Source organism: Xyrauchen texanus, chromosome 5 (assembly GCF_025860055.1).
Source record: "Xyrauchen texanus isolate HMW12.3.18 chromosome 5, RBS_HiC_50CHRs, whole genome shotgun sequence".
Classification (NCBI taxonomy): domain Eukaryota; kingdom Metazoa; phylum Chordata; class Actinopteri; order Cypriniformes; family Catostomidae; genus Xyrauchen; species Xyrauchen texanus.
The window spans coordinates 43,312,600-43,340,466 of NC_068280.1; the positions used below are offsets into that span (position 1 = coordinate 43,312,600).

General features: G+C 39.1%; 1 protein-coding gene across 1 annotated transcript in view; it reads left to right on the forward strand.

Annotated features, from left to right (window-relative positions):
• LOC127643612 (protein sidekick-1-like) overlaps positions 1 to 27,867 on the forward strand; it is a 337,771-nt gene that overhangs the window by 260,045 nt on the left and 49,859 nt on the right. Inside the window, exons 18-25 of the mRNA XM_052126405.1 lie at positions 1,283 to 1,464; positions 4,172 to 4,287; positions 4,809 to 5,004; positions 8,278 to 8,376; positions 8,662 to 8,853; positions 9,467 to 9,594; positions 19,627 to 19,736; positions 23,375 to 23,525. Of these exons, the coding sequence (XP_051982365.1) occupies positions 1,283 to 1,464; positions 4,172 to 4,287; positions 4,809 to 5,004; positions 8,278 to 8,376; positions 8,662 to 8,853; positions 9,467 to 9,594; positions 19,627 to 19,736; positions 23,375 to 23,525 (1,174 nt within the window). The remainder of the gene's footprint in view (positions 1 to 1,282; positions 1,465 to 4,171; positions 4,288 to 4,808; positions 5,005 to 8,277; positions 8,377 to 8,661; positions 8,854 to 9,466; positions 9,595 to 19,626; positions 19,737 to 23,374; positions 23,526 to 27,867) is intronic.

The window sequence follows — 27,867 nt, forward strand, 5'->3', positions numbered from 1 at the left end:
AACCAAACAATATCTTGATATAAAACCCTGAACACTGTCTTTAGGGTTAGTAACCTTGAGATAAGCAGAGTAATTTACTTCGGCCTGTTGAATTATTGAAAAATAATGCACTCCCAATGTGTAACGTCTGCATTACCACCTCATTATTTTTCAGTAATTCTATGGTTCGTCGTCAGTTATTCCTTACCTATAGCTAACCATAAAGTCTAACTTCTTACCCTAAGAGTTAACTATCTAGGGACCAGAGTATCATGGGGTCGTCTTTAGACTTTGCCCCATAAGCAACCACCTAGCAACCACCCATAACACCGTAGCAACCACTTGGAAAGGTGCTAAAAATAACTTAGCAACCACATGGCAATAGCACTCAACTCCTAGAAGATGCGTAAAGCCGGCCAATCAGATTCGAACTGGCTATTTCAGTCAACGATTGCGATTTTGTATGCACTATTGTAATGGGGTTCAAGGATGGGCAAGGAGGAGCCAGGAACCAGCAGAACAGTCAATTTAACTGTAATAACAAACTGAATAACAACTGACAAACTCCTCCACCGCCCGATTCTGGCTGAAGAAACCTCCGGCTTGACATACTCCCCTCTCTTTCTTTTGGGGAGGGGTTGCCCTTCCGACTGTCCTTTTGCCAGCACGTCTTCCCTGCCTCTCTGGAGCCCTGGGAGAGATGAGGGGAAGGAGAGGGGAGAGGGGAAGTGCAAGGGGGAGAAAGACAGAGGAGAGAAAGTGAAAAACTCGCTCACCGGTCCCCGGATACGCCGTCGCCTGGTCCACAGCCAATCCTTTCCCCTCTTTCCCAGCAGATAGTAGCGCCGATGAATCCATGACAGCGCATCCCTCCTCCTTCCCGGGTTTCTGCTCCAATGTAACGGGGCAAGGAGGAGGTGGGAACTGGCAGAAGAGTCAACATAACTTTAATAACAAACTGAACTCAAACATAACATAAACACACAGACACACACACACAGCGGCCATGTGCGTCTCTCTCTCTCGAACTGGTTCCGCCGGCTTGTCTTTATCCCCCTTCCGGCTGATTAGGACAATTCAACATCAGGCGTGCATCGTCACAGCCACGCCCTCCTCCTCAACACAAATTCGCATCTGACGTTCAGTGAATAGGCTTTGGGCAATCTGAAACTGAGACATTATGCACAAGCTAACACAATCTAGTTGAATATGCAAGTGTCTTTGAGAATGTTTGTGTTTAAGGTCGACAATCAACTCCCCCCTAAAAAATCTATTTTTCTCTCTATCTCCCCCTCCCACTCAGGTATAGATTGGCTGGTCTTCCTGGTGAGTTTCAGCTGAAGAACATCACCAGTGCAGAGATTAATTACTGTCTGATTGGAGAGCTCATCATCTGGACGCAGTATGAGATCCAAGTGGCTGCCTACACTGGAGCGGGCTTGGGGGTGTACAGCCAGTCTGTCTCTGAGTACACACTGCAAGGGGGTTAGACAATCACTCACACCTACACACACACACACACACACACATAGAGTACATACACACAACCACAAATAAACAAACACATAAACATAGCATTATTAGCCAGAACATTGTTCAAAAGAGTGTTCTTTATGTCTGAAGGTTTTCAGGGATCAAAACCCTTTATTTTTAGGGGCTGTTTGTTTTTAAACGGCTCCAAAAGACCCTTAATTCTCGCTGAGTTACCAATATCATAAAGAATCTATAGTAACCATGGGAACCATAAAATCCATTACCCGTATTTACTGCACAGATTGGAATCTAAAAAATTATTTCTAAGAAGAGTACATTTAAGGACTCTGGCCAAACAGTGACCGTAGCCCATTAATTAATCTAATTTGCTTCATGGGCGTGAATTTGTGTGTGTGTGTGTGTGTGTGTGTGTGTGTGCACCAAGAGGAAATGTGTGGGGGTGATCTGAGATGCTTGAGCTATGATTATACATATTTCATGCCATTGTAATGGTTCTCCTGCAGAGATTAATAGAGTCCCGCTATGTATGGCTCAACAATCATACTTTTTTTTGCGTATGTTGATGTATTTCCTATTTGAACAGAATGTCTGGGCTACCAATAACAATAATGTTTGTGTTTATGTGAACGATAAATACATTTGCATTTAATAAGTTTGCAGACACTTTTATCCAAAGCGACTTACCAATGAGGAGCATAGCAAGCAATTTATCGTAGAAAGTCAACAATATCTGCAGCATTGCACTGCCAAGTTCTCAATGTAGCTGGAGTAATAAAGATGCTAGTGCAGAAAAAAAAGACAGATAAGATTTTCTTTCAAAATATTGTTAAATATTAAGTGCATTTAGTGTGAACTGGTTAAGTGCTCTCGAAACAGGTGTGTTTTCAGCTAGTTCTTGAATGTTGAGATAGTTTCAGCAGATTGTGTGGAGGTTGGAAGCTCATTCCAGCACAGAGGAACAGAGAAAGTGAATGATCGTAAATAGACTTTGTGTCTCTATGTGACGGGACCACCAGGCACCGCTCGTTCATTGACCACAGAGAGTGAGTGGGGACACAGACTTGGTTGAGTAAATTGAAGAAAGAGAGTGCTTTTCCACAGGCTGTCATGAAGGCCAAAGTCAAAGCCTTGAATTTGATGCTGGCAGTTACAGGTAACCAGTGGAGTGAAATCAAGAGGCTTTGAGATTGGAGACCAGATGTGCTGCTACATTCTAGATTATCTACAGTGTACTTAATCATGCTAATTGGGAGGCTGGCCAACAGACCATTGCAGTAGTCCAGTCTTAAGATGGCCAGAGCTTGGACCAGGAGCTGTGCAGCATATTCTGACAGGAAAGGTCTGATTTTCCTGATGTTGTAAAGTGCAAACCTGCAAGACCGGTGGTTGATGAGATGTGGGAAGTGAAGGTAGGCTGGTCATCTAAACCAGCAAACAAGTCAAGGGACGTTGAGGACAAATGATCTGGAGTTTGCTCTCGCCAGTCGGATGACTTAATAACTGCGTAACTGATATGCAGAACCAATTTTTAATTATTGTTCTTTTAAGACACTATAATTACTTGGCCTAAATGTTAAGACAATTAACAATAGAAACCTAGAAGTCCATTAAATGGTGTAATTTATGACTAGACTGGATATTAAATAATCAGAGCAGAAAAATCCTTTAAATGGTGCAATTTATTGCTAGACCTGTTTTTAAAGAACAGATAACCGATTATGTGGAAAAAAAATTAAATCTATTATTTTCTGTTTATCTCTAGTTTGGGATTGAAATAGCAAATGTTGTCCCTTTTTAAAGACCCAATAGCCTTTAGTTTATGTTACAACCATAAACCATGATTTGTTAACTAGTCGTTTCAAGTGATTTTAGGAGTAGGGTCATTCTCATTCTAGAGAGCATTTTATTTGACAAAAAAATTTAGTGCAATATAAACCATTAATATTTTTGCTCCATTTTCCTAGAAGTGAAAGTCTGTAAATTTGAAATGCGTATATCTGCTAAAAGTTAATTTGGTCAGAGTACATTAGCATATAGATGACCTCAAAGCAAAAAAAAAAAAAAAAAACATCAAGCTTTTGTGCTCTGTGTGTATGTACGTGTGTGTGGCCAAGAGCAGTGTATTTTTTGTCACTGCATCAGTTCAGATTTCCAGACACACTAAGGTAACCTTGTGCCAATGTGTGATTGGGTTCAAAATGAATAGGGATGCAGGACGAATCAGAGTGCCCAGTCCAATTGATCAATGTTTAACTTGCCAGGCCTGACCTTAAAGGGACCATCTTAATCACATTAACTGTAAGCAGCATTGAGTCTTTATGGAAATATGATATCTTTCTTTCCACTGCACACTTGGCCTGCTGCATTGCACTGATGGTACACGACTGTGGGTACTAACCATACTGTATTTCATTCATGTGTGTGTCTTTATCTGTACCAATGTGAATGTATGTGGATACTTGAAAATGAGGCTTTGGATAGGTGTTTAAATTCAGAATACAGGTAGTCAAAATGGACAAAGTATTGCAGAGATTTTGACTGTCGTCATAAAGTCTGATCCACTTTGCAGCTTGTTCTTGTTCTATGAGGCTGGAACTACAATAGATATTATCATTTGGCTTTAAACGCAACAGCAAACTTTGTCAATTTGTGTAAATTCACAGAGTATTTAATTATCTAATTCTCTCCCTCTGTGCAGTTCCTACAGCGCCCCCTCAAGACGTGGATGCTGTTTCACTTAATTCCACCACCATCAAATTCACCTGGACGCCTCCACCCCAACAGTTTATCAACGGCATCAATCAGGGATACAAGGTAACAGTATAGAGAGTGACAGAGTGTTTGTGAGTGTACGTTTAATTGTGAATATGCAAGGAGAGAGAGAGAGAGAGACGTTCCACTGGTTCTGTTTAACATGTTCAGTTGGAGGTAAAATTTATTAAAGTTTTCAAAATGATAGATTTATCACTAAATGGCTACCAATAAAAATAAAAACTGCAAATCACAGCCAAGAACCATGATTTGTAACTTGATATTGCTAGTCAGAGGTATGTGGAATCAGTTTGAGGGACATTATCCTTCCTGAAAGCATTTGATTGGACAAAAACTTGTCATTGTTATTTTTGGTCTGCTTTCCCCAAAGAGAATAACAGTTCAATTGTAATGCATATATCTACTAAAAGTTTATTTGTCAACTTTTAGGAGTACGCTAGCATATAGATGATCTCAAAGCATTAAATTAAAGATTAGAAAAAAAATATATTTTTTATATAATAAGGTCTTTAAGTTAATAATGTTTACTGTATGTCCTATTCTTTTAATTTGGTGTCTAACAGCTGTTGGTGTGGCCTGAACACTGTCCGGAATCCATTACCATGGTAACCATTGCCCCCGAGTTTCATGGGTCACGTCACTATGGCTACATTAGCAATTTAAAAAAGTTCACGTGGTATGAGACAGCAGTGTTGTGTTTCACCACGCCTGGTGATGGACCAGCTAGCACACCACAGCTCATCCAGACGCATGCTGACAGTGAGTACACTCTCACACACACACACACACACACACACACACACACACACACACACACACACACACACACACACACACACACACACACACACACACACACACACACACACTTTAATGATACCTAAATGAAAAAAACTTCATTTAAGATCATTCTGTCATCATTTACTCACCCTCTTGTTATTCCAAATTCATATGACTATCCTTCTTCTGTGGAACACAAAATTAGAAAAGGCACCATTTACTAGGACTGTATGGAAAAAAGATGCAATGAAAGTTATTAAAGAGCAACTTCTGAAAAATAAAATTGCCCTGTGGAATATATTTTTTTACGTACAATCATATGTCACACTCAATGCTTACTTGCAGATAACCACACACACTTACAGATAGACGTGTCTGTAGTTAATTGGAGACAATCGACTAACAGTATACTTGAAAACTGTCCAGCAGGCATTGAGAAAGATATCTCTCTGTAAAAACAAGCCTGTTTGTTTGAAATTTCAGCCAGCAGAATCGATACAGAGAAGAAATTTAGCCCTTTCAATATGCATACTGCAATTTGCCATGGAATTGTGCTTTTTGCATTGCTATTGATTAGTCCTTTGGTGGAGTATATATTGGCCACCCAAGCAGTGTTTTCACGTCATGCCACCGGCACAGAGAATCGGCCTTGACTAACCTGCAATTATTTAAGCAGGATCGCTCCTGTTAGTCAGTGCACATGTGCTCAGTATTGATTGGTCTACTGTGTGTGCGTACACATGGAAATGTGTGCGGGTGTGCATGCGTTTTAGTTTTTTTATCCCCTTTTCTCCCCATTTTGGAATGCCCAATTCCCACTACTTAGTAGGTCCTTGTGGTGCCGTGGTTACACACCTCAATACAGGTGGTGGAGGACAAGTTTCAGTTGCCTCCACTTCTGAGACAGTCAATCCGCACATCTTATCACATGGCTCGCTGTGCATGACACCGTAGAGACGCTTGTGGAGCCTCATGCTATTCTCCGCGATCCACGCACAACTTACCACACACCCCGTTGAGAGCAAGAACCACTAATCGTGACCATGAGGAGGTTACCCCATGTGACTCTACCCTCCCTAGCAACCGGGCCAATTTGGTTGCTTAGGAGACCTGGCTGGAGTCACTCAGCACACCCTGGATTCGAACTTGCGACTCCAGGGGTGGTAGTCAGCATCAATACTCGCTGAGCTACCCAGGCCCCCCATGCATGCAGCTGTTAACAGACAATGTCATTTTCTTAAAATTATAACAGCATGTGGTCTTCTCTGTACTTTTAAGCCATGGGAGCACGTTTCCCGTGAATAGCTCAATCACGCAAACAGGTTAGACACATACTCACTCAATTTTAAGCCTTTTATTTATTGTGTAAAGACTTAACTTGCACATGGAAGCATTATTTTGAAATTTTGCGTTGTTTAATCGTAGGATATTTTGATTCAATTTCTCAGATTGTTTTGAATCAGTGAAAACAAATTCAAGTAAAAAAAGCTTGTAGCTAAAATAAGCAAGTGTGGATAGAATCAATTTAGCAAACAAAGTGAATGACATTTTTTTAATAAAACGAAAATCATGTATTTTATGTATGTGCGAATACATTCAATTTAGCAAACAAAATTAATGAAAACGAAATGCAGTGATAGTTAACATTCCCATTCATCTCAGTGGCAGGTTTTCGGCTGACGCAGCACACCAAGGAAGGATGCGATATGAAATCTGCCATCTTTGCTCATGGACGCCTTTTTCTGCAGCCAGTTTATTTATTTATTTATTTTGGAACCATCACTTTGCCATATAACTAATTTCTCTGGGGCCTCAGGAAAATTATGTCATGGCAATAATCGGCAGAGTTCCAAGCCCTTCACTTGTGACTTTCCTGAGCTGTGATGTGAAAGGTTGCAGACAGGAAAAATTGTAATTTCAAGATTTAAAAAAACTAAACAAATAAAAAAATAATAATAATAAAATCAGGGACTGGTCAAATATTTACTATAATTGAATGAGATATTTAGATTTAAATGTTGGCTGGCAAAAATTGGCTCTCACAATACACAGCTAATATTTAATGGTCATCAATGGAAAATTAAGCAGGAGGGGACAGTTCAGGACAGTCAGTTCAACAGGTTCATACATTCTCAAAAGCATGTGTGATTGATTAACCTGTCAGTCTAGCATGATGGCTCATTCTGATAAGGTCCTCTTGACAATCAGAGCAGTAGAGTTTACCACGCTAGTGTTAGATATAATGAGATTGAAGCTTTAAACTGCAGAGCTTTTCAGGCAACTGTCATTTTCGTCTGTCATTTATTGTCTTCCGGGTGAGTATGCATGATTGATTAACCACAAAATGACTGCTAACTCATCAGGATATTTACCAACAAACATAATTTGTTTTCGCCTATTTGCAATTGCGATAAAACAGTTCCATGCAAGAAGCTCTTGGTGGGATTATTATGGTCTGGCGGACTGAGGGTGTGGGGTAATCCTTTACCATGAGCGGGTTTTAAACCGTCTATAAAGTACTGCCAAATAAATAATAAGCTTTGCTCCACTCAAACATATCATGCACAGTCATACACACACACACACACACACACACACACACACACACATACACACACATATGCTTGCTTAAGAGCATTGACAAACATGCTGTGTATTTGTGTTTTTATATCCCCTCAGATAATAAAATCGTTTGGCTGTGTTGTTTAAAAATTAATCTTCTTATGACTTCTATCTCTATGGGTGACCTTCTTTTTCTAATAAAAATGAACTCTGTATGCTTACAGACTCAGACAAACGTATGCTTCAATCTAATGCTCACATCCATAAAGCACATGTTTGCATTGTTGCACTAGGGTACGTAGCGATCTTTACTACTCAAAGACTTCATAACTAAGCATTGTTTAGCTGGTTTAAAAGGTTAAGTTATTTTTTCAAGCAGAGAAAAATCCACCAATCAGAGAAATGCAGCAAAAGCGTTAATTCTCTCATGAAACCATTGTCGTTTATTCTGATTTGTAAATGTTTTTTGCTTCAAATAAAATTTTTAAATGATGCAATTCACCTCAGATCTGGTTGGTTTGGTTCATCGCTTAGAACTATTTTATGTAGGATTTTATGAAATCCCTATGGAACAAATGAATGGGGAAAATACTTGATACGTAATCAGGAAGGCTGAAAAAGTGGACAGGTACTATTGCGCTCTATTACGTAATGCACCTTTAATGGTGTTTATGTGTCTGTTTGCTGCAGAACCAGGCCCGGTGTCTCAACTGAGCTTCACTGAGATTCTGGACACATCTCTGAGGGTCAGCTGGCAAGAACCAGAAGACAAGAATGGCATTATCACAGGTGATAATATTCAATACCAGTTAGAACTCAATTGTCAATCCCAAGAACCCCAGAATTACACTGTCAGCCTAGCTGCATGGAGCACTAATATTGTGATGCACGTGAGTGAATGTTTAGAGAGTTGCTGCCTATGTAAAGCATTCCAAATCAGACACTGATGGTTCCAAAAAGGTCCACAAAAAGGTTCCATGTTGACACCTATGTAGACAGTATGTAGATTAGTGAGTCAAAATTTATCTTTGTGTCTTCTCTCTCCTTCCTTTCGTCAAATCTGTTTCTTCATAGGTTACACTTTGTGGTGGGAGGAGGCCAGACGGAATGAAAGCCGTGTATCACAAACCCTCTCCAACTCCACATTGTCTCATAAAGTGACCGGTCTTACTTCACTCACCACATACACACTACAAGTAGCAGCCGTAACACAGGCCGGCACTGGTGTCCCCACCTCATCGACAATCTCAACAGGACTGCCACCAGGTACACCCACAAACGCATACACACTTCAACACTAACGTCACTTTAATGCAGCAAATTATCCATGGGGAATCAGCCATAATCAAAATCTAAAGGAAGATGAAAACATGAGAGGATGCCGCAGTGGGGCGCATATATCACACAGACCAGAAAGCCGAGACACAGTCAGTAAGACTGTAATACATCACATGGAGTCAGTATGAAGCTCTTGGGGACGCAGTGTGTGTGTGTGTTAGAGAGAACATGAAACAAATGATGATGACCAAAAGCCAAGCTACACTCATTATCTCCCACTGATATGCTGTGGAGTTAGGAGAGAGGGAGAGAGGGAGAGCTTTATCTACTGTTGAACGAGCCACTGTGAACCACCCAAATATCATTATCAATCCTTTTAATTACCAATTAATCATATAACCAAACACAATGAGCACTGCTGTACACAAAACCTATTCGACTCTGATGTGAGTTATGGGCCCATTTGCACAAGTTTTCTTTGAAGGATAATGAAGACACAGGATGGAGAAGAACAGAGAAGAACAAAACAGAAGAAATGTGAAAATGTTTCAATTAGAGCAAATCACAACTTAAATCAATGTTTGGTTGTATTTGTGAACAGAGCTTCCTGGTGCGCCCTCCAATCTGGTTATCTCCAACATTAGTCCACGATCCGCCACCATATGGTTCCACCCCGGCAGTGACGGCAAGACCGCCATCTCCAAATGGATCGTGGAAGGACAGGTGCGCGTGTGTGTGTATACAGTATGTGTATGTGTGTGACTTGGAAAAAGCCTTTTGTCTTGACAATTGTTGTTGGAAAATGTTTTACTTTGCCACAAATGGTAATTTTCTCGTAACACAAATTTTCTTTCTGGAACAAATTTCAATTTTATTTCAACCAAATGGTTAACTTTATCACAAATAGTAATATTCTCTCTGCCAAATGGTTAACTTTGCCATGAATAGACATTTTCTTTCTGGATAATGGTTAACATGGCCACAAACTGCAATTTTGTCTTTGAAATCATACAATTTACCACATATGGTAATCTTGACTATGCAGAATGGTTAACTTTTCCATGAATGGCAATTTTCACTCTGCAAAGTAGTTAATTCTCTCTGCCAAATAGTAAAATTTCCCACTAATGGTCATTTTTTACCTTGTAATTGTTAACTTTGTCACAAATGGCCATTTTATTTCTGCATAATCGTATACTTTGCCAAAACCTTACATTTAAAAAAATAGTTAACTTAGCCACAGATGGTAATTTTCTCTCTGCCAAAAGGCTAACTTTGCCATGAATGGCCATTTCTTTCTGCATAGTGGTTACATTTGCCATGAACTGCAACTTTGTCTTTGCCCAATGGTTATATTTGCCAAGATATAACAATCTTGACTCTGCAGAGTGGTTAACTTTGCCACAAAGGGCAATTTTCTCTCTGCAATATTAGGTCAATTTGTCATGATTCACCATTTTCTTTCTGCATAATGGATACATTTGCAAGAAACTGCCATTTTAATTATCCAGAATGGTTAACTTTCCACAATGGCGATTTTCTTACTGCCTAATGGTTAAATTTGCCACAAACTGCAATTTTGTCTTTGCAAAATGTTTAAATTTGCCACAAATGTCAATCTTTACTCTGCAGAAGAATTAACTTTGCCATGAATTGCAATTATCTCTCTGAAATATCAGTTAAATTGACAATGAGAGTTGGCGCCATGGATGGCTGCCTCGGTATGGAGCTCTCCAGTTCATTTGCTGTTTTTGTTTGTTTGTCCTGTGTTTAGTCATTTATATCCGAGCTACTGAATATTCTACAGAACACACCAGACAATCTTTTATTGGTTTTTGATTACTTGGGCATTCTGTTGGGCATTTTATTTGGAGGAGCAGCAGTGCTAAAAGATGCAACAAGGGAAGCGAGCCGGCATGCTGGTCAAGCTCCGACAGCACGGCTTTCGATCAGCGCTGCCAAGTATCCATCTAGCAAATATCCTCTCTCTTCCTAACAAAACGGACAAATTAGTTTTCCTCACCCTCAAAAATAAGGACTTAGCAAATTCTGCTGCATTGTGTTTCACTCAATGCAGCTGAGTGGAGCATTCCAGACAGCGCATTACATCTACCTGGCTTCCAGCTGCGCAGAGCGGTTCGCATCGAGAGGTGGTGGAATGTGTTTTAACATCAATGAATGTTGGTGTATAGATGTAGAAATGCTGAAGAAAATGCACTGTCCTAATTTAGAGTTGCTCTTCATAAACTACACACCTTTCTACTCACCGCAAGAGTAGTTTTTATATTCCTCCACAAGTGTGTATGAGCACAGCGATGAATCAGCTGGCTGAGTAGATCACAGACACAGAGCAACAACACCCGGACTCTCCTATTCTTGGAGATTTTAACAAGACAACCCTCACAGCACATTACATGCCCCACCAGATACCGAAATACACTGGATCACTGCTACACAACAATAAAGGATGTATATCGCTCTGTCTGTAGAGCAGCTTTGGGACTTTCTGATCACTGTCTGGTTCATCTTCTTCCGATCTACAGGCAGAAACAAAAATCAGCTAAACCTGTAGTAAAGACTTAAAAAATATTGACCAATGAAGCAGAGCTGAATCTGCAAGCCTGTTTTGACTGCACTGATAGGAGTGTTTTTGAGGCTGCAGCCACTGACCTGGATGAGCTCACAGATATACTATACATCATACAGTATATCAAGTTCTTTTAGCATATGCACATTTATACTAGTACTTATTTAACATTCAACAATGACAAATCATGTTTTATAGCAGGACTCAGACAGCTGTGTCAGGCCAAGAGGATGCTTACAGAAGTGAGGATTCAATCTTGTGCAATCAGGCCAAAAACAAACTTGACAAAGGAGATTAGAGTGGCTAAAAGAAGATATTTTGAAAAGCTGAAAAACAAGTTCTCAACTAATGACCCTGCATCAATGTGGAGAGACCAGAAGGACGTTACCAACTTCAAGACACCAACGCCCAACTCTATAAGGAATCAACAACTGGCTGACAATCTGAATGTGTTTTACTGTAGATTTGAAAACCCTAGTCTCACACCCCACATCCACTCTGACCTTTATATCACACAAACATTTACACCTCCTGCAACCCCCCTCCTCCCCACTCCTGCTACTCAACCTGCACTTAGAATCTGTGAAGAGGATGTGTGCCGGGTCTTCCGGAAACAGAAGACAAGGAATGCACAGGGCCCAGATGGTGTTTCACCCACTTGTCTAAATCCCTGTGCTGACAAGCTGGCCCCCATCTTCACACAGATCTTCAACAGATCACTGGAGCAGTGTGAATGTTCCCTTCTGCTTCAAATGCTCCTCCATCATCCCTGTCCCAAAGAAACCCTAAATCACAGGACTTAATGACTACAGACCCATTGCTCTGACATCTGTAGTCATTAAGTCATTTGAGAGATTGTTGTTAGCCCACCTGAAAGACATCACTGGACCCTTTCTGGATCCCCTGCAGTTTGCATATTGTGTTAACAGGTGTGTGGATGATGCATTCAATATGAGACTATGCAAGGATCCTTTTTGTGGACTTCAGTTCCGCTTTTAACATCCTCAAGCCCGCTCTCCTATAGACTAAATTAACCCAGCTATTTGTTCCCACCTCTGTCTGTCAGTGGAACACCAGCTTTCTGACAGACAGGCAGCAGCTAGTGAGAATGGGGAAATTCACCTCCAGCACATGTACAATCAGCACTAGTGCCCCCCTGGGATTTGTACTCTCCCCACTACTTTTCTCCCTGTTCACAAATGACTGCACTGCCATGGACTCCTTTGTTAAATTCCTGAAGTTCACAGATGACACTACTACCATCGGCCTCATCCAAGATGATGGTCAGTCTGTATTCAGAAGGGAGGTTAAACAGCTGGCCATCTGGTGCAGTCAAAACAACCTGAACATGCTCAAAACAGTGGAGATGATAGTAAACTTTAGGAGGAACACCACAGCATTAACCCCGCTCACCATTCTAAACAGCACTGTGGCTGAAGTGGAGTCATTCAGGTTCTTGGGCACCACCATCTCACAGGACCTGAAGTGGGAGACCCACATAGACTCAATTTTGAAAAAGGCCCAGCAGAGGTTGCACTTCCTTTGCCAGCTGAGGAAGTTCAAACTCCCACAGGCACTGCTGGTACAGTTCTACTCAGCAGTCATTGAGTCTGTCCTCTGCACTTCTATAACTGTCTGGCTTGGTTCAGCTACTCTGAAAGAACTGTACACATCCAGAGTAATGAAAAGGGCTGGTAAAATTGCTCCTGACCCCATTCACCCAGCACACTTCCTTTTCGAACTGTTGCCCTCTGGCCAGCACTACAGAGCACTGAGCACAAGAACAGCCAGGTACAGGAACAGCATTTTCCTTCAGGCCATTCACCTCATGAACCATTAAAACTCCCCCAACTACTTTCCTTTTTGTCAACACAACCATGTGCGATATTCATTCCATCCATTCCTACTTATATCTGTTTCATTTATGTTGTTTAACATATCCTATCTCTTCTTCAATACATTACATCACCTGCACATAACTGTATATCTGTATATAAAATATTCAAACAACATTATTGCTCTATTGTATATTTCACTTTTTATTTATCTGTTATATCTTTTTTATGTTACTGTAACGTAGTTCAATGGAAAGGAGGAGGCGAGAACCGGCTTGACGATATAAATAATATTTTAATAATAAACTTAAACAAAAGACGACAACAACACACACACATGATGGACATGTCCGTAAACTATCTCTCTCTCGTCGCACCACCGTCTGCCATCGGCCTTTACCCCTCTCGGAGGCTTAATTAGCCTGATAAGGGACCGGGTGTGTATTATCACAACCTGGCCCCGCCCTCCGCCCTGCCACAGTTACTATATGTATGTATGTTTAAATGTTTATGTTTGTATGTATGTATATATGGCTGCATTCTCTTTGCACTGGAAGCTTCTGTCTCCATGACAAATTCCTTGTGTGTATAAGCATACTTGGTAATAATGCTCATTCTGTTTAACTTTGCAACAAATGACCATTATCTTCCTGCATAATTGTTAACAATGCCACAAACTGCATTTTTTTTAATTATTATTATTATAATTCTATCTATGCAGAATGGTTCATTTGTGACAAATGGGAATTTTCTCTCTACAAAAGGGATAACTTTGCCCCAAATTGTAATATTCTCTCTGCCAAATGGTTAACTTTGCCATGAATTGAAATTTTCTTTCTGCATACTGGTAAATTTTTCCACAAGTGGCCATTTTCATTCTGTAAAAAATTAATTTTCCACGAATAACCATTCTATCTCTGCATAATGGTTAACTTGGCTAGGAATGGTAAATTTCTCTCTGCCAAAAGGCTAACTTTGACATTTTGACCAATTTGCCATTAACTGTAATTTTGTCATTGCAAAATGGTTAAATTTGCCAAAAATGGGGGCATGTTTAGCTCAGTAAGTAAAGACACTGACTACCACACCTGGAGTGACTCCAGTCAAGCTTCCTAAGCAACAAATTGGCCCGGTTGCTAGGGTGGGTAAAGTCACATGGTGTAACCTCCTCATGATCGCTATAATGTGGTTCTCCTTGGTGGGACGCATGGTGAGTTGTGCATGGATGCCACTGTGAATAGCGTGAAGCCTCCACACGCTAGGTCTCCGCAGTAAAGGGCTCAACGAGCCACTTGATAAGATGCGCGGATTGACAGTATCAGAGTGGAGGCAACTGAGTTTCATCCTCCGCCACCCGGATTAAGGCGAGTTACTACGCCACCATGAGGACTTAGAGCGCATTGGTAATTGGGCATGCCAAATTGGGGTGAAAAGGGGAGAACATCCACCAAAACTAAAATAAATAATTGCAAAAATTGCCATTTTCTCTCTGTAGAGTGGTTAACTTTGCCACAAATCTTCTTTGCTACAAACTGCAATTTTCTCATTGCAAAATGGGTTAACTTTGCCACAAATGGCAATTTTGTCAATGACAAGTGGTTAACTTTGCCATGAATGGCCATTTTCTTTCTGCATAATGGTGAAATTTACCACAAATGGCAATGTGCTCTCTGCTTAATGGTTAACTTTTCATGAATGGTAATTTTCACTCTGCCAAATAACCAGCTTTCCCACGAATGATCATTCTATCTCTGCATAATGGTTAACTTTGCCACAAATGGTAATTTTCTCTGCCAAAAGGCTTACATTACCATAAATGGCCATTTTCTTTCTGCCAAGAATACTCTATGAAATATGATTGTTCAGTGTGTGCTCATAAGTGTTAGTGTGTGTGTGTGTTATGCCCTTGTCTGGCAGGCTGTGCTCCAGTGAAGATGCTGTTGTCTGGCAGATACTTCATCTCTAGGGAAAAACAGGGTTGCTCTTCCACTAAAACATCTTCCCTCGGAGAGAATGCACATACAAACACACAAATGCAAAAGTACACGCACACAGTGTATATGACATAGTACAAGGAGGCTAAGGAGATGTCATGCACTGTGCCTGACAGTGCCTTCAGGTTTGGTGTGTGTTTGTGTGTGTGCATATGTGTTAAGCCCCTCTTGGATGGCATCCAGCTCTGTGCAGCATGAAGAGAAATACTCCTCTTAATGAGATCCCTGCCTTTTTTTCTCTCTGTTTTTCTCCACTCCTGTCTTTAATACTGTTTAATCGAGGGAGAGCAGGAGGGAGGGAGTCAAATGGAGGGATGCGAAAAGAGAGTGGAGAAGATTAGAGGTACTGAGGTGGCACTAATGGGGTCTTAAGTCTATGGGTTAGAAATCAGCTTGTGTAGGGGAGTTTTGTACAGTTGACTTCATCACAGCTGTATGCTGGACCAGGGTGGCTGCCAATTCCATTTCCCTTTGTAATCTTTTCACCTTTTCTCAGTGAGAGCATGGCTGCGCAGTACATGCTGGCTTTTAGTGGTCTGTGTAGAGAGTGTCTTCGATTCAACATGTAGTTCACAATATTGAAGTGGACATATCAGCAATATTCTTGCTTTTTTTTAAATGAGTTTGATGTAAATGTTCTTACAAGTTCCTTCCCCAGTCCATACATTTATTTAAAACCAAGCAAAAACAGTCCATTCAGAAATGTTCATGGTTCTGATGTCACATCCATGAGTTCATTAACATATGATCACTCATGTTTACATATTAATGTTTATTCAGTATTTAGCAAATTATTATGATGAATGTCTGCATGAACTACTCCAATTAGTATATGTTAGCCAATCAAAACTGGAATAATATACAGGTGCATCTCAAAAAAATTTAATATCTTGGAAAAGTAATTTTTTTCCCTGTAATTTATTTCAAAAAGTGGAACTTTCCTATAGTCTAGATTCCTTATACATAAAGTGAAATATTTCTTGCCTTTTTTTTTTTTTTTAATCTTGACGATTACAGCTTACAGCTCATGAAAATCAAAAATCCAGTATCTCAAAATATTAGAATAAAGAAGTCGACCTTCTGAAAAGTATGTTAATTTATGCATTAAATACTTGGTCGGGGCTCCTTTTGCACAAATTACTGCATCAATGCGGAGTAGCAGCGAGGCAATCAGCCTGTGGCACTGCTGAGGTGTTATGGAAGCACAGGTTCCTTTGATAGCGGCCTTCAGTTCGTCTGTATTGTTGGGTCTGGTGTCTCTCATTTTCCTCTTGACAATACCCCATAGATTCTCAATGGGGTTCAGGTCAGGCGAGTTGGCTGGCCAATCAAGCACAGTAATACCATAGTCAGCAAACCAGTTACTAGTAGTTTTGGCACTGTGGGCAGGTGCCAAGTCCAGCTGGAAAAGGAAATCAGCATCTCCATAAAGCTTGTCAGCAGATGGAAACATGAAGTGCTCTAAAATCTCCTGGTAGACGGCTGCATTGACTCTCGACTTGAGAAAACACAGTGGACCAATACCAGCAGATGACATGGCACCCCAAATCATCACCGACTGTGGAAACTTTACACTGACGGACTTCAAGCAATTCTGTGGCTCTCCACTCTTCCTCCAGATTCTGGGACCCTGATTTCCAAATTAAATGTAAAATTTACTTTCATCTGAAAAGAAGATTTTGGACCACTGAGCATTAATTATTTGCAGTAATTCATGCAAAAGGAGCTCTGTCCATGTATTGAGTGCATAAATTAATATAATTTTCAGAAGGACGACATTTCGGTGTAATAAATTCTTTATTCTAATATTTTGAGATACTGGATTATTGATTTCCATGATCTGTAAGCCGTAATCATCAAGATTACAACAAAAAAGGCTTGAAATAATTCACTTTATGTGTAATGAATCTAGAATATATTAAAGTTGAGATGCACCTCTACATATGGAAGTCTTAAAGTTACAGTAGTAAAAAACTCCCACTTTTCACTATCCAAACATGTAAATGAAATGATGTGCCACACTACGTTTTTTTTTCTCGTTGAATATTTAGTTTTACATGAAAATACAGTGGCAAGAAACTGGTTTTCTCTGTTAATTGGTCATAAAATGTGATTTCATCTTCATCAATGTCACAAGTATAGACAAACAAAAAGCTAAAAATACACAAACAATTATAATCTTTCATGTCCTTATTTAACACATCTTATTAAACATTCACAGTGCTCTGGATAAAGTAAGTGGACCCATGGATTTAATAACTGGTCGATCTTCCTTTGGCAGCAATAACCTCAACCAAGTGCTTCTGGTAGCTACAGATTAGACCTGCACAACGTTCAAAATTCTTCCTTACAGAACTGCTTCAGCTTAGCCATATTCTTAGGATGTCTGATGTGAATGGCTCTCATGAAGTCATTCCATGGGGTCATTGTCTTGCTGTGACACATAACTTCTACTGAGCTTCAGCTGGTGCACAGTCACCTTGACATTATCCTGTAGAATATCTGCCATGGACACCATGCCTGTGTAATGTTTTCCAAATAGTAGACTCGTGAACAGAGATGTTAACCAGTTAACCAAGTCTTTAGCTGTTACTCTAAGGTTCTTTTTTACCCCATTTAGAATTCTGCAGTGTGCCTTTTGAGTCATCTTGGCTGGACAGCCACTTTTTGAGAGAGTAGCCACATAACTAAATCATAGAGAATTTGTCTAACTGTGGAGAGATGAATATCAAAGCTCTTGGAGATAAATTTGTAACCCTTCCAGCTTAATCCAAAGCAACAATTCTTGATTGTAGGTCAACTGAGATCTCTATTTTTCAAGGCATGGAGGCATGTCAGCAGATGCTTCTTGTGAATAGCAAACTCAAAAGATGTGTGTGCTTTTTATAAGTCAGTGTATCTCTAACCCACACTTCCAAACTCATTTCATTAATTGGATGCCAGGTTTGCCAACTCCTGACTCTAATTAGCTTTTGTTGATGTCATTAGCCTAGGTGCTCACATACTTTTTCCAACCTACACTGTGAATGTTTAAATGAGGTATTTAATATTTACAAAACAATACAATAATTTGTGTGCGCGTAATTAGTTAAAACCGATAAAAGATAATGGTGATTGAGGCTGTTAATCTCTAACATTCTGCCTAACATATCCTTTTTTGTTCCATGGAAGAAAGTCATGTAGGTTTGGAACCACACAAGGGGGTTTACAGAATTTAGATTTTTGGGTGAAACTTTTAAGTCTATGGATCAGAGAGAGGGTGGAAAATAGAGTTGTACAACTAAATTCAACTGTTTTTGGTGCACAAAACATTTGTTGATTTAAACAGGTTTCTCAATTAATAAATGGAACCAGCTCTCATTGAGGTTCTGGAGGAAATGTGAGTCACCTGACTGTGATATGTTTGAAATGATCAGCCGTTTTTGTTTAAAGATAATTACTGGTTACATTATCCACTGTTTATTTGTACTATTTTTTATTTTATTTTCGTAAGTTGTGGGTCCACTTGTTTTAATTAGCTCTTCATCTTATTACGGGCTTATTAAGATCAAGGTGGTAAAAAAAATGACCCCCTACCAGATCTCAGATTTCATTGTTAAGAATCTATGGTAACATCCCTTTTAGTTAGCTCATAAAAAAAAAAGATTTATCCAGCATTAAACTAAGGCAACATCCCTTATATGGAGTCTGCAATGCAGGCAATTTCATTTCCTGTCTGTCAAATGATTTTTGGTATGTTTGAAATTAAATACTACCCTACTTCTACTATAAATGTATTATACAGGATGTGTACTATTCATAGAATACCCTGGTTTTGCGCAGTATACTGTATCCTTCAATGCAGTTGATTGCAGCTTGACTTTCCTTTTTGAGAGTGACGGACTGAAAGCGTTATTAACCACAGTTGTAACATTCAATTTGTGACTCATTATTTAATTGGGCTGCCAAGTTAGGATATTACTACACAAAATTTGATTAAAATGATTGTCAGAGTATTGGCCTTGCGGTCAGCACACATGCACCAATACATCAAACTGTGGTGCCTATGCAGGCAACAGTACCAGATTCCATTTCTAGCTTTCTTCTCCACAATGTCTCCTGTTATATCAGGATTGTCTGACCAATAAAATGGCAACAATCCTGAAAAATAAGTAAAAAAAGAGATAATTTAACATCAGATGCTGTAATTTGATGTCTCTTGTTGAAATGAGTTTATGTGACTGCAATATTGTTGCATACTGCATACTATTATACATATTATTTAAAAGATAGTATGTGGTATACATTATGTAGTATGCAGTACATTTTATATTAACTGTAGAACATCCTTTTTCTGTGGCCATAGGTGAGGACTGTGGGTGATGAAGAGGAATGGAAGGTGCTGTATGAGAAAGACAGTCCACCGGCCTCCGACACTCTGGAGATCCCCAACCTCATCCCTTTTACCCAATACAGGTGAGCATTTACCTGCTGGAAAGACCAGCTAAAACCAGCATTAAATTCCATGCTGATTAGGGTTGCTTTCACCGCTAGTCTAACTGATAACTTATAACTGGTAACCATGCTGGTCACCACAATTTACATTTAGTCATTTAGCAGACACTTTTATCCAAAGCGACTTACAACTCAGGAACGCTCCTAAAATAATAGCGTATAATTACTGTAAGTATGATTAATGACTCATTAGGAGTTAGCCTACTGTATTCTGAATTCTTCATGCTTTAGACTGTTATTAATTTTCCATTTTAGCCCGTTTATGATATCGCATTGCCTGTAGCATGTTTTTACAGAAACAGCTTAGTCACAACACAAGTTTTGCAACGTAAGTTACGCATATTATGACTAGGGTGGCATTTGGTTCAAATGTACCTGTTCATTCGCTTCTTAAAATGTGCAGATGTAAATTGCAATATTGCATATATGTTGTGGTTATAGTGATAAATCTCATGTACTGATAGAGTATGTTTGAGTGATGTAATTCATATGTTTAAAAACAGTTCATTTTGTCGGTGTCATCGAGTTCAACTCATGCAGCTCAAATGAGAAATCCCCAACATACTGGATTAGATGAATACATATCTAATATCTTCTTCATAAACAGATGTTTCTTCTGTTTATATCTTGCACTGTTAATATCTTGCTGCATATTTTAATCAACAGTACGCTTTAATAAAATTGTTTAATTAGTGTCATGATGCGTTTTGTCAGGTTTGGTTGAGGAAATGGCAGGACTCAAATGCAAAGTAGCGATTAGGGCTTTTATTTAACAAAAATATAACAAAAACAATCAGAAAATATCCCTATGGGGAAAACAAGCACAGTCCAGGGCGACAACACAATGATGGGCTGGGCTGGAACAGGGAACCAACAGAAATCTGACTGGACAGGAACACGACCAACAGGGACCTAACAGGGGACATAAACACAAGCAACATCCCACAAAGAACTGGCACCAGACAGAGCACAAAAGGAGATTATAAAGGGAGAGAAATCAGGAGGGAAATGAGGAAGGCAGGTGAAACAAATAATCAAACTGGTAACAAGGCAAACGAGAGGGCGGGGTAATCACTTTAGACAAGACAGACACGAATGCAAGAAAATACAAAACCAAGTGCATCCACATAACACGAGACAAAACACAAACGTCTGGACTCAGCCACAGAGTAAATAAACCAGATCAGCCAAAAGTGGCTGAATTCAGACACAAGACATAAAACAGAAACATGAAACACGTACATGTCAGGGCTTTGCCAACAAGGTGAAAAAAACCAAAACTAAGGACAGAACCCTGACAGTACGCCCTGGACGGTGTCCCGCGGCATTGGAGGCAGTTCAAGGTAGGTGATTGGGTCAGACAGTCTGAGAAGAGGTTCCAGGAAGGGGGCGGTGTCCGGCACCCTGAGAGGCGGCTTCAGATAGGGGGCGGGGTCAGGCTGAATGGAAGGAGGTTCCAGGTAGGGGGCAGTGTCAGGCAGTCTGAGAGGAGGGTCCAGAAAGGGGGTGGGGTCCAGCAGCCTGAAAGGAGGTCCCAGGACGGAACAGGGAACAAACAGAAATCCAACTGGACAGGAACACAACCTACAGGGACCAACGGGACATAAACACAAGCAACATCGCACAACGAACTGGCACCAAACAGAGCACAAAAGGGAAATTATAAAGGGAGAGAATTCAGGAGGGAAATGAGGAAGGCAGGTCAAAATAATAAACTAATAATCAAACAGGAAACAAGGTAAACTAGAGGGCGGGGTAATCACTGAAGACAAGACAGACATGAATGCACGAGCAAATGAGAAAATACAAAACCAAGTGCATCCACATAACACGAGACAAAACACAAGTGTCTGGACACAGATCTAAAAAAAACAAACCAACCGAAGTGGCTGAATCCAGACACAAGACATAAAACAGACATGGAACACGTACAGGTCAGGGCTTTGACTAAACTAAGTGAAGGACCCTGACACACCTCTTTCTTCTTGTATTCGTTAGCAATGACAAAATCCAAAAACACTTCGTCAACAAAGGTTTTCTGCAGTGATTTCAAAAAATATCCAAACATCCTTAAGACAAGATTAATGAACTTGAAAAATAAAGTGCACAATATAACTGGTTTTCAGAGAAATCACACAATTTAGTGAGATTTATGTTTAAAACAAAACAAACAAAAAATTGCCTGGTGGGGTAAGAAAAATGAAAAAAAAAAAAATGTCCCTTTGAAATAAGTACATTTTTCTTACCCCATTGACATTGAATGAATTGCATCTAGTAATATCACAGGTTATTTGTACACTTTGCCCTGATTCACTAAAAGATCATGCAACAGCGTGAACATGCCCACAAAATCTGTGCTGGATGCAATTTGCACAGCACAATTCCAACTTGCATGCCGTTTATGAGAGAGGGCATTGGGGAGGATCCAGTAGACCACTGAGATTTGGCTCACTCTACCTGGACTATACAGCATCACTTCTGTGATTCAGACACCTGAATTACCTCTTTAACATGCTGAAAGTGCATATGACTACACCGCACATCTGGATATATCCCAGGTTACAAGGTAATTCATTATTTGATGAACTACTGCTGCCATGACGAATAGAACACATACAGTACACAAACATCTCTTTAAAATAAAATTAATTTGACCAAACCAGTGTTTATCTGGTGGAAATAGCAATTAAAGTGCAATAAGGAACCTAATTTACATAGAAAGAATTACAGTGACTTGAAGACGCAGCAGTACTTCAGTGCTGATTGCACCTTCTTAAACTAGATTGCGGGTGGTTAGAGAATAAGACAGCAGCTTTTTGCTCCGACACACCACGCATAAAAGTGGCGTAACTGTTTTGTGAATTCGCAATTCAGGATCTCATGTAATTTAGCTTCAAAGGTAAATATGTCTCGTTTTAAGGATGTTTACATCATTTTACTGGAAAATATTTTTTGCAATGCATTCTGCAGTATATCTTTTGAATTATAAAGAAAAATCTTACTGGTTTGGAACAACATAAGGGTGAGTACATTATTACAGAATTTTCATTTTTGGTGAATTGTCCCTTTAAGAAACCTGGTGGGTACAGAAGCATCCAGTGCTGGGAACCAGCATACTAAAAACACCACGTATTCTGTTGATTTTTCCAGTAGGTTTCTTCCTGTCTTTCTGGGTAAGAATCGCTGAATTTATATGAACTTTTACTATTGACAAGACACAAAAAACAATCCTTAATCTCCCAGCCTTTATTTATCTGTCTCAATCTCCCCACTATCTTTGTTTCTGTCTTTAGTTTTTTTGTGTTTCATCTCTTCCTTGTTCTTTCTGTCCTTCTTTCTCTCTTTCTCTCCATCCTTCTCTCTCTCTTTCTCTCCATTCTCCTTTTCCATTTCTCTCCTTAATTGATTTTCTTAAGGTCCTGAGGAAAGATTTTCTTCTGATTCTCTGCACACTATCTTGTCCTAAAGGGATTACAGATGATCAGGAGCTGTAGAGATTTGTTATCCTGTCCAAAACCCCATGTCCTGCCACTACTCACAAGCAAGATCAGGGAATTAAAAACAAAATTTTCCTCTCTCCTTTTATACGTGCGTTTCAGATTCAGGATGATGCAGGTGAACATTGTGGGATCAAGTCCCTTCAGTCAACCTTCTCGAGTGATGCAGACCCTTCAGGCTTGTCCAGATGTGGCCCCGACAGACCTCGCTGTGTTCTCTGCCACTGAAACCAGCCTGAGGATTCGCTGGGAGGTGAGTAAGAGACAAGCAAGCACACTTACTGTCACCAGACATTTAAACTAAAGGTCTGTTCACACCAAGTGTTCATTTTCCGCAATGAAATGAGTTTTTGTGTTACGTGCACATTTTTTAGATAATGTGATTTCAAAAATGAACAATGTATCATGAACTAGGGCTGGGCGAAAAATATATGACTTTGGGCAATTTTAGCACTGTGGATTTCTAGAAAATAAGGTTTTATTAAAGAAAATTTCACACTCTCAATATTTTGTAATAATTTGTTTACTAAAAATGTCCATCAGTGTATGTACATTCACAACAGGAGATTTTAAGATTTTTTTTGTAATTTTCTGAAAGTCGTGGAAATTCTCCCTAGAGTGAGCAATCTTTTCCAGAAATTTTTTTTGTTATACTGGTTGAAAGTCTCTTCACATCCTTATAGCAATCAATAATTGATGTGGTCTAAATGTAAAAAAAATATATATATATATCTTCTGTGGAATGGACAGGACTAAAAAATTATCGACCAATCATTGCATTCGGTCCGAAGAGAATTACGTTCATTGTTATTGTAATGTCTAACCTGTGAATGAGACATGAGGTAATCTGAAAGCGTTGCGATCGATTCCACCAACAAGTCTCTCCTCTTGGCTCTGCTCTGTGTGTGTGTGTTCATATGTGATAGAGGAGGCGTGGCTTTGGAGACACCTCTGAAGCGAAGGCGGGCTCTATGCTTTCAAAGCTAGCTTGCTAACTGCTAACCTTTCTGGATTACACACCCTAGCTTTAATGTGCTATAAACTTGTATTTTCACACTTTTTTCATAATTACCAAAATTGCAACTTGATTGGAAATTATGCAAATGACTCCCAAACTCGACATAGTTAACAAGTACACTAACTTTTGAAATAAATAGATTAGGGTGAATACATAAGTGTGGTGGAAATTACGCCACAACTGTGGGACTATCATCATTTTAACCGAATCTACAAAAAGCCCAGAAAGTGTCAAATATTCCATATGTTTCAGTAAATTAAAAAATAATAAAATAAAATAAATTGTGATATATTTTGATGTTTTATTTCTCATATATCAAAGATAAACATGTCTAGAACATGATTTATTACTTTATAAATTTCATGAAACAAAACTGGCTGTCAAACACATATTGAGCTACACATAACACATAATCTACATAAGTATTTTCTCAGGCACTTATTGAGTCTTAAGAGATGCATAACTTAATTTCAGTAGTGCACCCAAATGTCAATAGTAATATATTGTTCAGATGTTACACATTGCAATATATACATCATAAAAGATGTCCAATCAGGTTGTGACCTTATCCTTATGCCTTTTGTTTTGTATCTTCAGGTTCGTGTTAAAAATGGCATTGTGAACGCTAAGCGAACCAAGACTCTTTTTTTTTTGCAATGATATATTTCATTATTGTCATTAATATGCACCAATATTACATCACATAGTTATAAATAGCAATATTTTCCTTAATAGCAAAATCTTTTTTTTTATTTTGTATTTTTTTAAATAATGTGATTTTAATGTTATGTATGTATTAATATGGTGTGTTCATACTTGGCAGGTTTAGTAAGTTTAAAACTAACTCTGGTGTGATTGCTCTGTTAGTGCAGTTCATTTGAACAAGTGTGAACGCTGCCATCCAAACCTTGGTGTGCACCAAACAAGCGGACAGAGACCACCTGAACTCTGGTGCGGTTCAATTGATATATGAAGGCAGCATGGACCAACGATGCTTAAACGGACCAATAACAGGCAGTAATTTGCCTAATACTGAGCTCAAGCATACACGGTTCTTCATCATAGGAGTTATGTTGCACATTACAGTTCGGTACAGGTGTCGGAATCGCCCGTCAGTCGTCCTTGCAGCATATCTTCATTTGTGTGTGCAACGGAGGAATTCCTGGCACTGTTTTGACTCCTTTACACATTTTATTAGCTCTTTGTTTGTTAAAAATACCACCATATATACATATATAAATCCAACGAGCACATTTGTCCAGCAGCCAGCATTGTTTTGGATGTTCGGCAAGTTCCGTCGCTAAATATACGTCATAAAAGATGTCCAATCAGGTTGTGACCTTATCCTTATGCCTTTTGTTTTGTATCATTAGGTTCAGTGTTAAAAATGGCATTGTGAATGCTAAGCGAACCAGGACTAAATGTATCATTTTCTTTTTTGGTCCGGACCAAGAAAACCAAGAGAACCGAAGTGTGAATACACCCTAAAAGAACTAAAAAGCTTAAAGAAAGTTCTCCATTTGTATCTTAAGAACTGAAAGAAGTTCTCAATTTGGTGTGAACAGGCTTTAACATTATCATAAATACAGGAATACTCATCAACATATAGAGATTTACACTCACACACTCAAACACAGGCAGAGATGGACACAAACACTCTGTTGCACTCATATGTGAACCTACTAGGTGGAGCATATACTGGAAGAGGTTGACAGCTTATTTTTCCTGTTTTCCTGCTATCACGAGCCATAGTGTCTGTCAGTAACAGACATAATTGCTGTTATTTTCTCCTTCACTTCTCCTTTTCCCGCCTCTCACCTTTTTAAAGCTTAAAGAGCGATCGAAGAATTTGAGTTTTTGAGGCACAAAACATGAAGGCTGTCATTTCATAAGACAGAACTCCATTAAATCTTAAAAAAACCCATCTTCAACAAAACGTCTGATGGCCATAGTAACACATTTGAGGGGTGCTGCTGCTGAAATTGACACTCAGGACACATAAGAGCCTTAATGCATTACTTCACGAGTTTTGAAGAAGAAAATAGTGACCTCTAAACCTTTCTTTATGGAAAGTAATTTATTACACTTGTGCTAAAACTTCCATGTAGATGCTAAAATTATTGGTATTGAAGAAAAGGTTACACTTGACAGTTCTTCTGTCATTTATCAAATAACCTTAAGTGTCTGCATGTGTCTCAAGTTTTAATGTCTTAAATGAGGTCTCTGTGGAAATACAGTGAGTACCAAAAATATTTAGACAGCAACACTTCTTTAGTGTTCATTACTCACTGGGCCCTAACCAGGTGTGACATGACAAGTTTCCAGCTAAAAGTAATGTGTCTGTCAGCACTGAAACTTAAAATGCAAATATAAAAATAAGTGTTCCTCGATGCTGTACAATCACAGCCAAACAGAACATATTTAAAGGAATAGTTCATCCAAAAATTCTGTCATTATTTACCCAAAAAGAGTTGGATTTTGGACCAATGAGATTTCACAATGGGTTGGGTAGTATAATCATTTAATATTTTACTCTTCATTATCAAAATGATATCAAGTATTAAAACATAACATTACAACCAACTGAAGCGTCTTTTGAGGATTAGATTGTTGATTTGGCATTTTCCCATGTGATACAAAGTGTTCATCAACTAGCCAAAACCAGCTGTCTCAAGCATTTACAACAAAATGATTTAAAAGCAGTGAACATACTGAAGCTGAGAATATCGCATGGTTTAGAATGTATATTACAGTACTAGGCGCGCAACCATGTGTGAACTCCTGGCATCCGATCCTGTAAAATATCTCGGAGACATGTGCCAATGTGGAACGCACAGCTGAAGCAGGCGAGGGACTGAGTTGCATTACAGCCAATTTAAAATGCCATTTAATTTATGTTTATGAAGAGCTTAGGGAACTTTCTTTCTGTTCAGTGCACATTATTTGCTGCCTGTGAAGGTTTTCATTCATCCACATCATCTTAGAACTTAGCCATTCGGATGAGCCGTGAAATGTCTTGAGCAAATGGAAAACCAAATCCAATTGCTTTTTGAGCAAGATTAACATTCAGTACAATTTGCTAAGAAATTAAATTACAAATTACAAACGATGTCAACCTTAAATGTGTTTGTTTGTTTAGCACCATGATAATAAAAGTACAATACATTTACATTTGGCAGACACTTTTATCCAAAGTAACTTACAGCGAATTCAACATATACATTTGATCAGTTGGGGTGTTCACTGGGAATCGAACTCACGATCTCTAAGTAAAAAATATTACACTATAAGATATACAAAGAAATTTTAAAACCATAACAAAACAGTGGCTTCAAAATGGACACTTAAGCCACATTTAAAAATGAATGAAGCTTAACATTATCTATCATTGCATTAACCATGTGGCATTTCAAAAACAAATGATGCTAGGTTTTCCATGAACTAGCATCACTTTCCTTAGCCATTTAGAAATTTACCAACTGATCTCAAGGTCATTTTTAGTGGATGTTTGAAGTCTGTTCTACCCAAGTTAACACAGGTGTCCTTTATGTTGATTTTGAACAGTATATCAATTGTT